The sequence below is a fragment of the Saccopteryx bilineata genome, chromosome 5 (assembly GCF_036850765.1).
Source record: "Saccopteryx bilineata isolate mSacBil1 chromosome 5, mSacBil1_pri_phased_curated, whole genome shotgun sequence".
Lineage (NCBI taxonomy): Eukaryota > Metazoa > Chordata > Mammalia > Chiroptera > Emballonuridae > Saccopteryx > Saccopteryx bilineata.
The window spans coordinates 36,503,613-36,519,203 of record NC_089494.1 but is presented as its reverse complement, the minus strand read 5'-3'; the positions used below and the strand labels follow the sequence as shown (position 1 = coordinate 36,519,203).

The following is a 15,591-nucleotide window of genomic DNA, read 5'->3' as shown; positions in this document are numbered from 1 at the left end:
ATAACAAAATGCAATGTGGTTTCTGGATGGAGTCCTGGCACAGAAAGTGGACATTAGTGGGAAAACTACTGAAGTTAGAATGATTTTTTTAGTTTAGTTAATAGTATTAAAACCATGTTGATTTCCTGATTTTGATTATTGCACTACCATAAATTTTTTGATGTAAGGAGTTAACATTAGGGAAAGTTAGGTAAAGGATATGTGGAAACTACTATTTTGCAATGTTCTGTAAGACTAAAATTTGTTCAAAATAAAAAAAAAATTGGGAATATCTGGAACTTACATAGGAAAATATACAGGGAGTCTAATATAATGATGCCAAGAAATTTACAATTAAAACTCTTACCTTCAAAATCTAAACCCAGAGAAAGAATATAAGTTTAAAGGCTGCATCCTTGTAATCAATGGTTAAAGAGCTCCCAGGCATTCAGTGCATAAGCAAATACATAATATCTATTAACATCTCATTTAGCCAGCTAATAAGCCTCTTAAACAAATATATTTCCCTCAGTAGAGAAAACAAGTCTAACCACCCTTTTTTACCTATGCAGGTGAGGTGACATGCACACCCATCAAAATATAGTTTATTTACACAGCCATGTGTTCCTGAAAAGTTGTATGTCAATCTAAATTTACAAAGCAAATTGTGTTGTAAATGTATTAGGAAGGCTTACTACTTGAAGAAATGTATCATCATTTCTTTTTGGAAAATGAATAATAACTCCACAGTTTATCTTTTAGTAGTCATTAATGATTTACTTAATGAGACAACTCTGGTGCACAATTTAAAAACATTAAAAGAGAAAACAATAAGGACCACAATTTGCTCTTGTTTTTCCTTTATGGTTTCATCTCTCATCAGTCATCCTCCTGACCTTGTCCTTCAGCCACTGTGACTTACTTTTAGTCCCCAAACATGTGCGGTGTACTCCTATCTGCACACATAAACTGTGGGGCATACACCTGTGTGTGATTTCTTTCAGGCTGGCTGTGAGTTTTAATCAAAGATTGGATAAATATTTATATAGTCAATTTAGCATTTTTTTGTGTGATAAAACAGGCTGAGTAAATTACAAGTGTTTGAGCACAGTTAGTATGTTACTTCCTTGGCTGAAGTGTCTCACACTCAACCTTCTGTCCCCGAAGAGAAGCTGTACTTCAAGGCTCAACCAACATGGTCTCACCTGATCTCCTGTAAAAATTGGTCCTTCGATCCTGTATGACCCCATTTGCTAGTACTTTTACTAGCAATTTTATGATTATTATTGTTATGGGTAGGCATGTCTGTGTTCCCATCAGAAGAGCCAGCCTCCTGATGGGGGGTGGGAGAGGGAAAGAAATGGTGGCCCTGGCCAGTTGGCTCAGCGGTAGAGCGTCAGCCTGGCGTGCGGGGGACCCGGGTTCGATTCCCGGCCAAGGCACATAGGAGAAGCGCCCATTTGCTTCTCCACCCCTCCTCCTTCCTCTCTGTCTCTCTCTTCCCCTCCCGCAGCCAAGGCTCCATTGGAGCAAAGATGGCCTGGGTGCTGGGGATGGCTCCTTGGCCTCTGCCCCAGACGCTAGAGTGGCTCTGGTCGCGGCAGAGCATCGCCCCCTGGTGGGCAGAGCGTCGCCCCTGGTGGGCATGCCGGGTGGATCCCGGTCGGGCGCATGCGGAAGTCTGTCTGACTGTCTCTCCCCGTTTCCAGCTTCAGAAAAATACAAAAAAAAAAAAAAAAAAAAAAAAAAAAAAGAAAAGAAAAGAAAAGGAAAGAAATGGTTTCTTCCTCATTTGAGCACTTTCAGGGAAGAGTGTGGTTCTTTGCACATAAAAATTGCTCAATAAATATTCATTAGAGCATTTTATTATTAAAGTGCACAGAAATTATTAGAATGCACAAAACTAGTGAAGAAGAATGTTTTTACAGTGTTGGTCAAATAAGTCTGTAAATATGATGTATAGGTTTGCTCGCTTATAGTTTGCATTGGGTGTGCGAGACAGGCTGTAAGCTTGCAAGGTCCTTATAGCCTAATGCTTAGTTTTAAGACTAAGCCTTTCCCACCTTTTAAATACTAAGATCTTCTCAGAACTAAGCTTTCCCCCACACCCTTGACTGTTGCATGATGTGGGGTGGTGCACTCTTATGAGGAATCCCATTTATGCCTCAGATAAGTGACTTTGTATCAGAGACTTCCTTGTTTGTATATTGGCTTAAAGGCTTTAATTTTCTACACTATAAAATGAAGCAGACCGGGGGCCCTCACTTGCACAGATCCTGCCATCAGCATTGCAGAGGAGAGGCAACCAAGATGGCAGAGTGCTGAAGGAGAAGCCAGTTTGTGCAGAGTTTGTGCAGAGAGAAGGAGATGGGGAACAGAGGTGAATAAGGCTGGTGGGGCCTTTGATTCTAGGAAACTCAGATAAGTCAGTGGCTTTGGGAACCCTGAATGGAAAAGGAAGTGTTTTCCCACTGTGTGTATTTCTTGCCCGCCGGGTGCGAGCTAGGATTAAAGGTAATGGTCCAACAGTTCTTGGCTCCATTGTTTCATTACCATCTGTCCAAAGCAAATGAGAACCTGCATGGGCCAGGCGGCTGTGATGGTGGCTGCGGCTACTGGCTTTACATACAGCCTAAGATTAAAAAAGTTATGGTTGGAGAGGAGCACTGTCTTTCAGAAGCAACTCTGACAATGTTATGAGGTTTATCTTCCCTTCTGCAATGCATGCATATAAGAAAGCAGGGTTATCCAGTTTAGCCCAGTACATTAATGCAAACAGTGACAGAGGTCTTTCAGAACATTACTTCAGTTTGTCATCTTGTATTGAGCACCCATCTATTGTGTGCTATGCCTTGTGCTGGTATGTGGCATGTATCATTCAATTGCATTATTACTTTTTACTTAAACAGCTAACTGAAACCACCAGCAAGGAAGTAATCATGACAATGAAGCTGGGGTGTGGGGGAGTGTCATCATAGAGAATATTACATATGAAATGGACCTTGAAAGACAAAGATGGATTTCAGCAGGTGGGAAGAGGAAGTGACTGGAAACACATTCCAAGTGAAGATAACATTATCAGCAAATAAAGAGACTCATAAAATTATCTCATCTGGAGAATCAAAAGCAACTCTGTGAAGCTAAACCACTATCTAGAAATAGAGGTGGGGTCAGATTATAATGAATACCATGCAAAAAATTTCACCTTAATCCTATGGGCCGTGGGACTTATAGAAAGCTTTTAAATTATATGACAAAATTAACTTTTCTTTGTTTTTCTCCTTCCTCCTTTCCATTCTTCCTTTCTTTCTTCCTTCCTTCCTCCCTCTGTCCCTCCCTTTTTAACAAAAAGCCATTAGAGAAAACACTGTGATAAAGTCAAGAACACCAAGGACTCACATGGCCGGGGTGGGGGGGGTAGTAAAGCACACACTGCATCAGCTTCCTCCTCCAGGAGTTTTCATTCAAAAATTCATGACAGATATCCTAAGTGCTATATCATATCAATCACTTCTTAAACATCTATTCTCATCTTTTTAACCATTTTTTCTGTGTGTGTTGTTGTTCAAATGAAGCACTTTATTTACTTTATCCCTAACTGTTTTAAAACAAAAAAACAAATAATAAATATTTAACACGATAGAGGTATTAGCTAGGCTATTTTATTAATAATATTGCAAAATATAAATGTATCAAATCAACATGTTGTACACCTAAACATATATAATACTATATGTTCATTATATATTAGTAAAACAAAAGGCAATTTAATCATGTGTTTTGGCTCATATATGAGCATTTTAAAGTCTTCCTGGATTAAAATAAATGAAAAAGGCAAAACCTATTTCACTAGTAAAAAAAAAAAATTAAGTTTAAATATTTCAAGCAGTCAATAAATGAGTGACAACATAGTCTCCAAACTAAATACCAAAGGTTGAAAAGGTTGAGAATTTTCAAATGACCAGTGAGGTCTTTTCATAGAGGCTAGTGTTTGAGTCTAAAGTCCATCAGATAGAAGCTTGAATCTTCGCTCCAAAACTTAAGGTTAAGTGATGGGGAAGAGGAAGCAAGTGGGAAGAGTGAGGTTCCTGTCCGTGGTACTGAAATGTCACTGTGTACCAAGGTACTAGTTTTCTTACCTCAGGACATTAGTAATGATTTCACCTTCCCCATGTCTTTTCCTTAAAATAATAATACTAGCAAAGTTCTATGTTGGTGACAAATTTCCTAGTTTTTATAATATTTGAGGACAAATACAAGCAAGGATTTGCTCATCAAGAAGCACAGGTTCACAGCCTGCTTTGATCTCCAACAAAAAAGATAGAGTACATGACTGTTCCTGTACTAGCCTTGAAGGTAGGGCCTTGTTACAGTCATTACTGTTCCCCCTGATGTGTCTAACACAGAGCTGATGTGTGAATTCTATCTGCAAATAGTAAACAGCCCCCCGGAGCCTCTGCCCCTCTAGGAACGTCAATGAATGAGTAAGTCGGCAAATGAACAGTTTTCAGGAGAATGACTCAAGGCTTTCTGCAACAGAAATGTAAAAGGCCATTTACTCACCCACATTTTCAATACAGAAAATGTCAGCATATGTAACCAAAAGGAAATGTTTTCTGAGCGTCTCAAAAGGAAATTCATATTATTAATCACAGACAGTTCGCTTTCTAAATGGAAGCACATAAAGTCCCTAAACAAACTTTTGTAACTGTGAAAGGATTTCTCTTCAGCTGGTTGAGACTCTCCTGAAGTGTGAAATGAGCCAGATAATATTCAGCTCTTGTTTCTTAGTCACTGAATTCTCTTTCATGAATCCAATAAATGTCTATTAAAATAAATAAACCCCCTAATGATTCAAGATAACCTAATCAAGAAAACTGAAATGGATAAAAGGCTAACTACAAGGGAGACTTGTCAAGGGCTTCAACGAATCCCTGACAAGGAGGTCATCTAAACCTGAAAAGAGATTTGTGCTGAGCATTTGGTTACAGTTCAAGGTTAATTATTTTACACCTTGAATGTGTTAAGTAAAAATGATCTGCTTCTTTTATTTTTTTTTCAAAATTGTACATTAAGTTCCAAACTGTATTTTCACGGGGACCAATTTTCAGCTGTTGCTGGGCATGTCTCTTACATTTCTATGGATGTGTTTGTAAAGATTGAATCTGTAATTGACAGTAATGAAAATTTTATTTCAGATCAACCCCCTAACCTCTGTTATAGAGGGCTCAAATTAAAAAAATTCATAAAATCTTGTTACTCTCCTTACCATCGATACATAGGATACATGCAGTTACTGAACAGTATGGAAATTTGGCATAACTTTATATAAATATGTACACACATATATACATGCTTGCATAGGAACATGCATCTGAAAAGCTGTCCATATTTGTCAAGAAAATGAGTGAATCTGGAATCCTGTACTTCTCTATTTAAATATTAGAAAGATAGTAATGAAATGTACTAGACTAGAATATGAAGCAGAAAACAACAAAAACATTTCTAGTCCCTTACTGCAGGTCCCAATTCTAGCATACCTATGACACAATACTTTATGTTATGCAGATGCCTCAAAAACTCGTAAGTGCTGAGCGACAAAAACCAAACACATCCGAAAACTAGAAATGATTATTTTTTGAAAGATCAAGGCTGGGTCTAGGGTGAGGCAAGCAAGCGACTAATGCACAAAATTTAAGGAGTGTGGTTTTGAAAGTGCATGCCTCCTTCTATTTTACATCCTGGGACCTGGTTTGCCTCACCCTAGTCTTGGTCCTGTGAAAGGAAAATGATAAGCAGTCTCTCAGAGCAACGTGGTAGGAATTATTCATAGGCACTAACATTCTCCAATGTAGAAGCCTGCTTTAAAGTCAATGTCCTCTTCCACAGAGGCTAGGAGTGTTCGAGGTGGGTTTAATATGTCAGTCTGATCTGCCTCAAAGTTGCATGCAAGTTTCTGAAGGAGCCATATCATAAACAGGCAAAATAACGCAACTCAAGGTTTCTGCAGTCCATAAAGATGTGCTTAAAGCCTCACTGTGCTAAAGTACATAAACTTTAGTGATGGGTCAATGCATCTGACATTTTATGACCTGCATATGAAGTTGGTGATTAATCTCTGTTGATATCTATGGAAGGGCTCCCCTAAAAGCTAGTTTTAGAGTGTGAAACTTTAACACAACTAATTGTGTGAACAGTAAAAAAGAACCCAGTTCCTCACTACAAGGTTGACATAAAAACTGAGATCTTGAGGGAAATTTCTGCTGATAAAATCTCACTAGAGTCTAATCCTTTAAGATTGTGTTGAGAGAAAATAGGAGGAGAGGGAAGGGTTCAACCGGACAGTTAAGCACCACAGTGTGGACTGCCTGCTGAGCTTGGTATTTGGGAATGTGAAGAAATCTAACCATTATGTGGTGTAATATTTTTTAAGTGGTAATTATGGTGTAAATGTATAATTTTTTTGTTTGAATTTGGTGGATGGCCCTGAAATTGTAGACTATATGCCCCAGTTGACAAGTGTAGAAAGTCCTCCCTAACAGGGTCTCAAAATTACTGTTTCAAAGAAACCTTGCCCAGCAACCAGGGGCAGCTGCTCAGGCAAGGCTACAGGTCTCCTTTTAGTCTGCCTTCCGTGCTGAGTCTAAGACGCAAAAGCAAAATCATAGGCTAAGACTAAGTAAGACCACCAACTCATTGTCCACAGGGCATCAAATGGCTAGCACTTCTGATACCAGGGACATATACCAGGGAGATGGGGCAAAGGTCTTCTTCTAATAGCCTGAGCTGACCCAGCCCCAACAGAGCCATCCTCATAAAGGAAACTTAATATTAAGATAAAATATGCAAAGTGGCAAGCTTTTGATCCTTGTACAATATTTTCTGAAGGGTAAAAAACTTAATAATGAGACTAAAGATAACATTTTATACTTTGTAAATTTATTTTCCTATTTTTGTGTGTGAAAGAGACAGAGAGAGGGACAGATAGGGACAGACAGGAAGGGAGAGAGGTGAGAGGCATCTAGTCTTTGTTGTGGCACCTTAGTTATTCACTGATTGTTTTCTCATATGTGCCTTGACCAGAGGGCTCCAGCTGAGCAGTGACCCTTTGCTCAAGCCAGCAACCCTAGACTTCAAGCCAGCAACCTCTTGGCTCAAATCAGCGACCATGGGGTCATGTCTATGATCCCATACTCAAGCCAGCAACCCTGCACTCAAGGTGATGAGCCCATACTCAAGCCACATGAGCCTGCGCTCAAGCTGGTGACAGCAGGGTTCAAACCTGGGTCCTCTGCATCCCAGTCTGATGCTCTATCCAGTGTGCCACTGCCTGGTTAGGCTATAAATTTATTTTCCTACATAAAATGTTGGCCTTAGGAAAAGAATTTTAGTTTTAACTTGTCTTATAGTTGTGTTGTACAGTATGATTTCAACTAGGATATAAACACCCATGTGCACACCCATATACACCTATACATTAGAAGAAAGGACTCTAAAATGTTAATAGTAACTGTCTCTGGATTGTGGAATTATGGGTGAATCATGTTTTCTCATTCATATATTTCTTCATTTTCTGAATGTTCTGAAGTGAGGATGTTATTACTTAATCATATAATGGAGCTTATTTCTTTTTGTAAAAAATATGTACAACTAAATTTTAAAAAAATAAATGCAAAAGCAAAGATTAATATGGAAACCCACTGAAGGAAGAGAGAGGGGTGGGGCAACCGTATAGAATGCAAGAGGGACAGGGAGGTTACAAGAAGGTCTCAAGGAGCTCCACTGACCACTCAGACTGCACTCTGGGGCCTTCAGTCCCTGGTGGCCCTTTGCATTTAAGGATCATAGTGAGGTTACACAGAAAATGTTCTATATGCCTTTACATCATGGCTCTTACTAAGGAACCTCACTCATTTCATGGAGGAAAATCACTGATCGTAGTGCACCCTATCCTATGGAGACCAACAATCTGAATATTCTGCAGAAAGAAAATGGAGATAACCCTCTCAGAATTCACTCACACACGCCCCTAAAATTAATCCTAAATTGCATACCTTCCCCTTTCCTCTTATTTATTTCTTCTGCTTCTCCTTCTCTGACTCTTATCCCATGAAGAAAGAGGCAAGAGTCAGATAAGAGACAGTCAATGGATCTGGATGACAGGCTGGACAAAGCAGCTGGAGCTGATCTGGAGGAAGAGGTAATCTACGACCCTACAAAAGCATCCTGACATACCCACACACTAAGGAATCACACACACTTTCCAGTAATGCATTTCCACCAACAGGATCGTAGGCAAAACTGCAAAAGTTTGCCACTCTTTCAACTGCCTTTTGTGAACCCCTTCTCCCATTGTGTACCTCGACACTTACAGCCCTCAAGGACCATTTTATCCCTCTAAAAAAATTTCTAAATTTTTCTCTAAAATATTGCTTCCGTTTTCCTACTTCTCTTTAAAACCTTGCCTCACACAGTGTTAAGAATTACTCTTAATGGTTGATGACAGCAGATGATACCAAGGAGTGAATAAGATTTAGTGGAGGGTTTATTTCCATTTTAAAAGACATTTAAAATGGAAGGGGAGGGGTCATGATGTATATTTGAACTTGGCCTTCGAGGTTCTAAGCCTACTGCATTTCACAAGAGTTCCAAATTAAAGGTTCTTCTGATTTTACATCCAAGAGAGAATAGAGAGACCTCACTATTCATCTGCCTTCTCAGTCACTCCAAGAACTTAATACTTCTCCATAGAAACATAATAAAGGGAGGAAAGGGAATGTGAGTGAGGAGGGGAAACTCTTTCTTCTCTCAGTCCTGCAACCAAGGAAGACAGTGTGACCACTTCCCACAGCAGCCGGGAGAGGCTCAGTGCTTTGGCCAAAGTCCTGATATTCATCAGGGATATAACCCTTATGGATTTGCCCCAAACACATGCAAAAGACCAAATCATGCAATTCATTTTACTAATCATGATTTTTATGAAGCACTTACAAATTGGAGTAAATGTCTTAAGTTAAATTACCATTTTAAAAAATCTCAGCCCCCAACTTTCCAACTGAGTCAGCTTTTCCCAATAAGGTTCCTCATTCATAAGTGAGAATGAGACCATTGTCCCAAAGAAAAAATGAAAAAACTTCAAAGCACCTTGTCCCCACTTAGGCTGAATCTCATCCTTTAGCATGTTACTCCCCAGAACTGCATTTTCCTCCAGATTCTACAAAACCAGGGCTCCTGAGTTCTTCAGGAGGCATCAAAAATTGGGAGAGCTAAGTTTGGGCCAACTGGCAAACACAGCTTTCAATCAGCCACCTGAATTATTTTTGGAGGCTGAAGGCATCACTATTTCCAGAAGCCATGGTGCCAAGTCAATAGGAAGATTACAGACATTTTGAATCAAGTTCTCAGACTGTGGTCTTCAGTTTTTCTTGAAAGCTTCTTATTAAGAAAAGGACTGAGTGAAACTTTGATATTTACATCAAGTCACAACTAAGGGGCAGGTTTGCAAAATCAATTGTGTAGCTTTTATACTCACTGCACATTTACCACATATGTCCTTTATTACACAGTGGAAAACCATTAAATGCACAGTAGTTTTGCCAAGTGGCATTATGCATTTAACAGCTTTATTCGTTTAACAGCTCCAACTCTCATTATATTTTGCCATGTGGTACATGGGATTTTATGCATTTAACAGTTTAGGAAGGCTCCGTGGTATTTTCTTTTCATGTTATTTCATACTATGGTTGGACGTCAAATCTTAGCAAACTGGATTTCAAGAATTTCATTGATGAGAGATAATGAGAATAGTATGGAAAGATTACTACATTAAAATCGAAAAGGGAAACAAATATTTCCATCCTCTTCCAAGTTTCTAGATATTCCACCCCTACCCCTTTATCAACATCTGAAAAAAACCTGCTTGCTTAAGAGAAACACAACACTCAGTCACCTCCTTTCTTTATGGTATACAACAGAGGACCTGTTAGGGAGAGAAATGATGGACCATTTTACCACTTCACATACTTAGGGATGAAAACATTTGTCATGAAAGACCGCAAAGGAAATCAAGCTCAGACTCAAAAGACCCTCAAAATTATGCTTCAACAAACTTTTGTTTCCTTCACCACGCACGGGGTAATTGTTCATCTCAGGGATAGACAGACACTTCAATTAATCCGTTCTAGGGTAGGGTTCTAGTTGTCCCTTTAAAGGAATTGAAATGGAGAGTCGATCCCATCAACTGTTGCTGTTTTCAGAAATTTAAAAAAAAGAAAAGAAAAAAAATCCCGAGCATCTGTCTACCTTTTCCCTGGAGCACCCATCCCCCACCACCCCCACGCTCTGGAAAACTGCAGTGGATAAGCATCTCTGTGTTTCTGTTGAAGATTTTAGTGCTCACTCTGGGCTCCCCTGCGTGTGTTTTCTCCTGGAAAAACAACTGTATTCTAAACATAAAAGAAACACCTGACATCACAAGGTGTCTCTGGGGCTGGGGGAAAGCAATTATTATTACAAAGTCGGTCATTCCCCTGGTGGGAACAAGAGAGGCAATGAGTCCTGGCTAAATGTGGTCTCGGAAAGACGCTGTTCTACACATACCAAGTTCTGCTCAAATAACACCGCCCCAAATTTTATTTTTCAAGAGAGAGGAAAAAGAATACATAGTAGTGTTTAGAATTAGAAACCATTCAATGCTGATTCTTTTTTTTAAATTTTTTTTTAATTCTTTTAAAGACAAAAATCTGGGTTTTGACTTAATCTCTATTTTGAACTCCAGTGAGAATAAAAGCAAACTGTAAAGAACTCCGAACATGACAGGTTCCCTAGGGATTATTATTGTTATTATTATTATAAGAACAGATGTATTTTTATTGGTGGGAGGAGGAGAACAGTCTACTTCCAGCTCTCGCTTTTGCTCTTTTAAAAACCACTCACCTGACTTTTATTTGCAGCCACCTTGGCAAACAGGGCTTGAGACACCTTGGCCCTTTTCATCTCCTGTTGGATCTCGTCATAAATGGCAGCTGTGATGTTGACATTGGCGCCGTCCACCTTAATGGGGAGGTCTGTTGTCGGTGTCGAGGTTTTGGCCTACCAAGAGACCATGAAAATAATAATTTAAAAAGTGCTGCATTCAGCCCAGCCATCTGTGCAGAAATTATCAAAGGATTTCAGTCAGCTGATGCCAAACCGCATTAGCTACAGAGGGACACTTCCTGTCCATTATTCTAATCAGGTTAATTGTGATTGGAAATCATTGCAATGCATTCCTATAGGACAGGCGGAGTCCTGTAAACCCTGTTCCTGCCCTCACAGAACCCTACAGCTCCCAGGTAGGAGGGCTGCTCTGTACCTGAAAGCCATCACCCAACTGCCGAGTGAGCGTGCAGAACACACACACGCAGCTACCCTCGTCTTTCTGAAACCAGCACACCTTGGAAGAGCCAGTTCTTCCAGAAAAAATGAGTAAATGTGCACAGGTCTCTAAATAATAAATTATTACTCAATTTAATGCACTCCCTTGAGTCTCTCTCATTTTTTATTAAAGCTTCACGTATGTCATTTGAGTATGTCAAGTTTCCCATCATTATCATCATTATGCTACCCAGACAGTCACCTAATTTCACCTAGGAAATCAGTGGAAATAAAACAAAATTTCATTTCATAAAACTAGGCTTCAGAATGCCTTTGATGAGGCATTTTCATTTTCTTAAACTCATATTGTAGTTTTATGTATTCTGCCGTGCTCGTTTTAATTGAATGATTTCCCATCAGCTTCAGAGACAAATGAAGGACAACAGAGAAAATGTCTGTATTTCTGTGGCTTAGAATAACCCTAAAACGTTTGGAGCTACTTGATCCAAAAGAGCTCCAGAGCACTTGCTCTGATGTGTGAAGAGGGGGGCTGGGTGGCCCTCTGGGAACCCCCGACAGCAGGAATCTGCCCCCGTCCTTGGGTTCACGAGCATGGCCAGCTGATTTGGTCGAAAGTAGATTTTTCTCCCTCTTATCCCACTCAACCTTAATCCCAAACCCGGAGAGTAGTCCTCAAATCACCACTGCCCCTCTGTGGGTGCCCTGAGCTGTCCCTGTGGGCTGAGCACACGCGGTGCCCCGAGCTGTCCCTGTGGGCTGAGCACACGCGGTGCCCCGAGCTGTCCCTGTGGGCTGAGCACACGCGGTGCCCTGAGCTGTCCCTGTGGACTGAGCACACGCGGTGGCCCGAGCTGTCCCTGTGAACTGAGCACACGCGGTGCCCTGAGCTGTCCCTGTGGACTGAGCACACGCGGTGCCCCGAGCTGTCCCTGTGGACTGAGCACACGCGGTGCCCTGAGCTGTCCCTGTGGACTGAGCACACGCGGTGGCCCGAGCTGTCCCTGTGGACTGAGCACACGCGGTGCCCTGAGCTGTCCCTGTGGACTGAGCACACGCGGTGGCCCGAGCTGTCCCTGTGGACTGAGCACACGCGGTGCCCTGAGCTGTCCCTGTGGACTGAGCACACGCGGTGCCCTGAGCTGTCCCTGTGGACTGAGCACACGCGGGTTCGCAGGAAAGAAGGGGCATGTGGCGTGGACACGGGGTCATTCGCAACGCCGTCTTAAAGCCAAATCAGGTCCCGAGTTTCCATGAAGGCCAGACTCCTAGGAGCGCTCTGTGGCTTCCACTCTCCTTTGGCCTCCCTGTCTCCTACTACTTTTTAATTACTACAGAAAAGAAGAAGAAAGTACGCCACATGTTTGTGTGCCTGGCACTCCAGAAAGAGCTTTACTTTTTGTTATCTCATTTAATTCTTTTAAGAACACAATGAGTTAAACATTATTATTATTTTCATTTTACAGAGGAAGACAATTGATAATAAAAGAGAAGATTTAACTTGCTGGAAGACAGGCAACAGCAAGTGAGGACAACCATAGTCTGAACTCAAGTCTTTCAGGCTCCAAAGTGTGGGCTCAGAACCACTGTGCTCATCGGCCTCCACAATCTCCAGCTTACCCCGATGCTATTCTCACAGGTATTTGCTCGCCCTCATGTTTGGAGTCTTCCGGTAACAATCCAATTGTCTGTCCTTTTTTTTTTCTCTTTCTTTCAAGAAACTCTTTTTTCTTTTCAAAATTTCTGGTTAATCCAGTTTTCCTATTGCATGTACATTTTAGCATATTATTTCTGCCTTTCTCAACTCAGGTTCCTTATTAGCCTCAGTGACTGCCTCACCTTACTTAACTGATCCAAACTTCTCTGGAATATGGGGGCTAAAATGAAAGCCCTCAAGGTGCTAAAATATGATTAGGATCCCAGGCTTTGAAATTAGAATAACCGGAGTTAAAATCCTAGTTTTACCCCTGATCCGTGTGGCCATATACAAGGCATTTAATCAGTTTAAACTTCAGCTTCCTCATCTCTAAGATGGGGATCACAGAGCAAGTGGAGAAGACCCAACTCACACAGATGCTCCTGAGACCTGATCCAGAGTAAGTGCTTGATAAATTATCATTCTTACCCTTGTGTTGTTGTTTCATCATTATTAAGTACATCAAGGAATACCGGCTAATTGAAGGGTTATGAGAAGAGACCCTGGAGTTTTAATTTGAAATTTCTTCAATTTGTTTTAAACTAATAATAAAGTGCTGATGGGCTCTGTGAAATAATCCCCATGCACCTGTGTGAGGCCTCTTCTGTGCCCATGCAGGTGGCTGACCCCAACTGAAAGGCTAGCTCAGTGGGCCCGTCCTCTAACATGTGTTCTCACATGGAAGCTTTACTCAGCTCTGCATATTTACCATTGAGATAGGTCTGTAAAGAATTTTGAGTAAGTAGGTAATCGTGAAGTGTTTTAAACAACCTTAATAATTTCCCCTTTTTAAATGCTTAATCAACAGAATAAAAAAGAATGTCCCAGAGAATGTATAGAATGCTAGTGCCATGGCTGTATTCTCAAAAATATTTTGAGAAAAACATTTTATACTTATTTTCATAAATTGCAAAACTGTGAAATTAAATAGTTAATTTTCCTGTTATAAAGGGCACCTGTATCTAGAAATTTTTTGAATAGAAGTTTGTGCTGTTGAAAAAAAGCAAAATACCCTGTGTGGCCTTAGAAGCTGATCTAGCTCTGAAGGCTATCAGGTCTTTGAAAAGATGCCTAAGATATCTTGCTAGAAAAATATTACGAAGGAGCAGAAAACCAAGCATACAGAACTGTGTGAGTTTCTAAGACGCAGAAGTGACTTTCTCAGCATTGTCTGGTTAAATAGCCATGAAGTATGGCTGGACTCTCCTATAATGACTGAATGAACTTCAAAAGTGGCAAAAATATTGGCAAATTTAATAGATGTAAATATTAGTGCACATTAACAGCTCACCCAACTCAACAGCCTAATATGTATGCCCCAGAATTGAAAAAATATATATCCTATATAAAAGCTTGGTTACACTTGTCCAAAGTAAGCAGTCAAGAGACTTATTTTTGTTTTAACAGCAATTAAAACTCATAATTCACTAAATACTAAAGTGTAAGTATCCCAAATTGGCAGTGCATGATAGAAAATGATCTTCAATTAAAAATCTATTGCAGAGTACAAAGTTATAAAAAGTTAAGATGTTTAAAAAAAAAAAGTATGTATCTGAAAAAGCTCAAATATTTCTACTAGAATAAAATTTTGCTTCCATGCTTAATCAGTTCCTTGGAACTTACCAGAAAATAAACACATAAGAAAAACAAAACTATAGTATCTAAGCAAAAAACTCCTTTGGTTTCAAAGTACTCATTTTTCTGATTTGTACAAATGTGAGTCTGTTGCATGTTTTAAGAACTACACTCAGAGGAAACTTTCCTCTATCCTAGCAATAGTAAAATGAAATTGGCTGTATCATAAATCTAGTGGTAGCTAACATTGAAGGGAAACAGACAGTAGCAGGTTAGAAGTAAGTGGGCTCGGATCTGAACTGAAAATCACTCTCAACTGACTTGAGCCTCTGACCCTTCAGGTAGGATCTCTGACAGCATTACTAGATGTATACATTTGCAGAAGGAGCTGACACAACGTGTTTATTTTTTTTTTATTTTTTATTTTTTTTAAATTTTTTTTTTATTTTATTTATTCATTTTAGAGAGGAGACAGAGAGGGACAGAGAGAGACAGAGACAGGGGGAGGAGCTGGAAGCATCAACTCCCATATGTGCCTCGACCAGGCAAGCCCAGGGTTCCGAACCAGCGACCTCAGCATTTCCAGGTGGATGCTTTATCCACTGCGCCACCACAGGTCAGGCCAGACACAACGTGTTTAAATTGTAGAGAAAGGAGGGATGGAACACTAAGTCATGTAGTCCTGGGGGAGCTCGCCATAGGAAGCAAAATAATGAAGGTTTACCTTTCCACTGCCGCTTTCCAAGGGGTCACAGACCAAACCATTCTGTCGGGCCGCTGCGTAGGCGCGCTTCCTTCACACACAGGTTCCTCCCCCGCTGTCTCTCTCAGATTGCGTAAAGCAGAGCTTGGACTACTTCTCTGTCTCCTGCCCACAACTACCTCACCCTCATCCAAATAAAGATACAATTTAAGGAAGAGCAGTGTGCTTGCTATGCAAGCTCACCTGCAACACAAATCCCCTAATT

The 15,591-nt window shown here is 40.4% G+C and overlaps 1 protein-coding gene across 4 annotated transcripts in view; it reads right to left on the bottom strand.

The window, feature by feature from the left end:
• Positions 1-15,591, bottom strand: part of SATB2 (SATB homeobox 2) — a 203,236-nt gene that overhangs the window by 43,658 nt on the left and 143,987 nt on the right. For all 4 annotated transcript variants that reach the window (XM_066281183.1, XM_066281181.1, XM_066281184.1 and 1 more), the window contains one exon: positions 10,915-11,070. In XM_066281183.1, the coding sequence (XP_066137280.1) occupies positions 10,915-11,070 (156 nt within the window). The remainder of the gene's footprint in view (positions 1-10,914; positions 11,071-15,591) is intronic.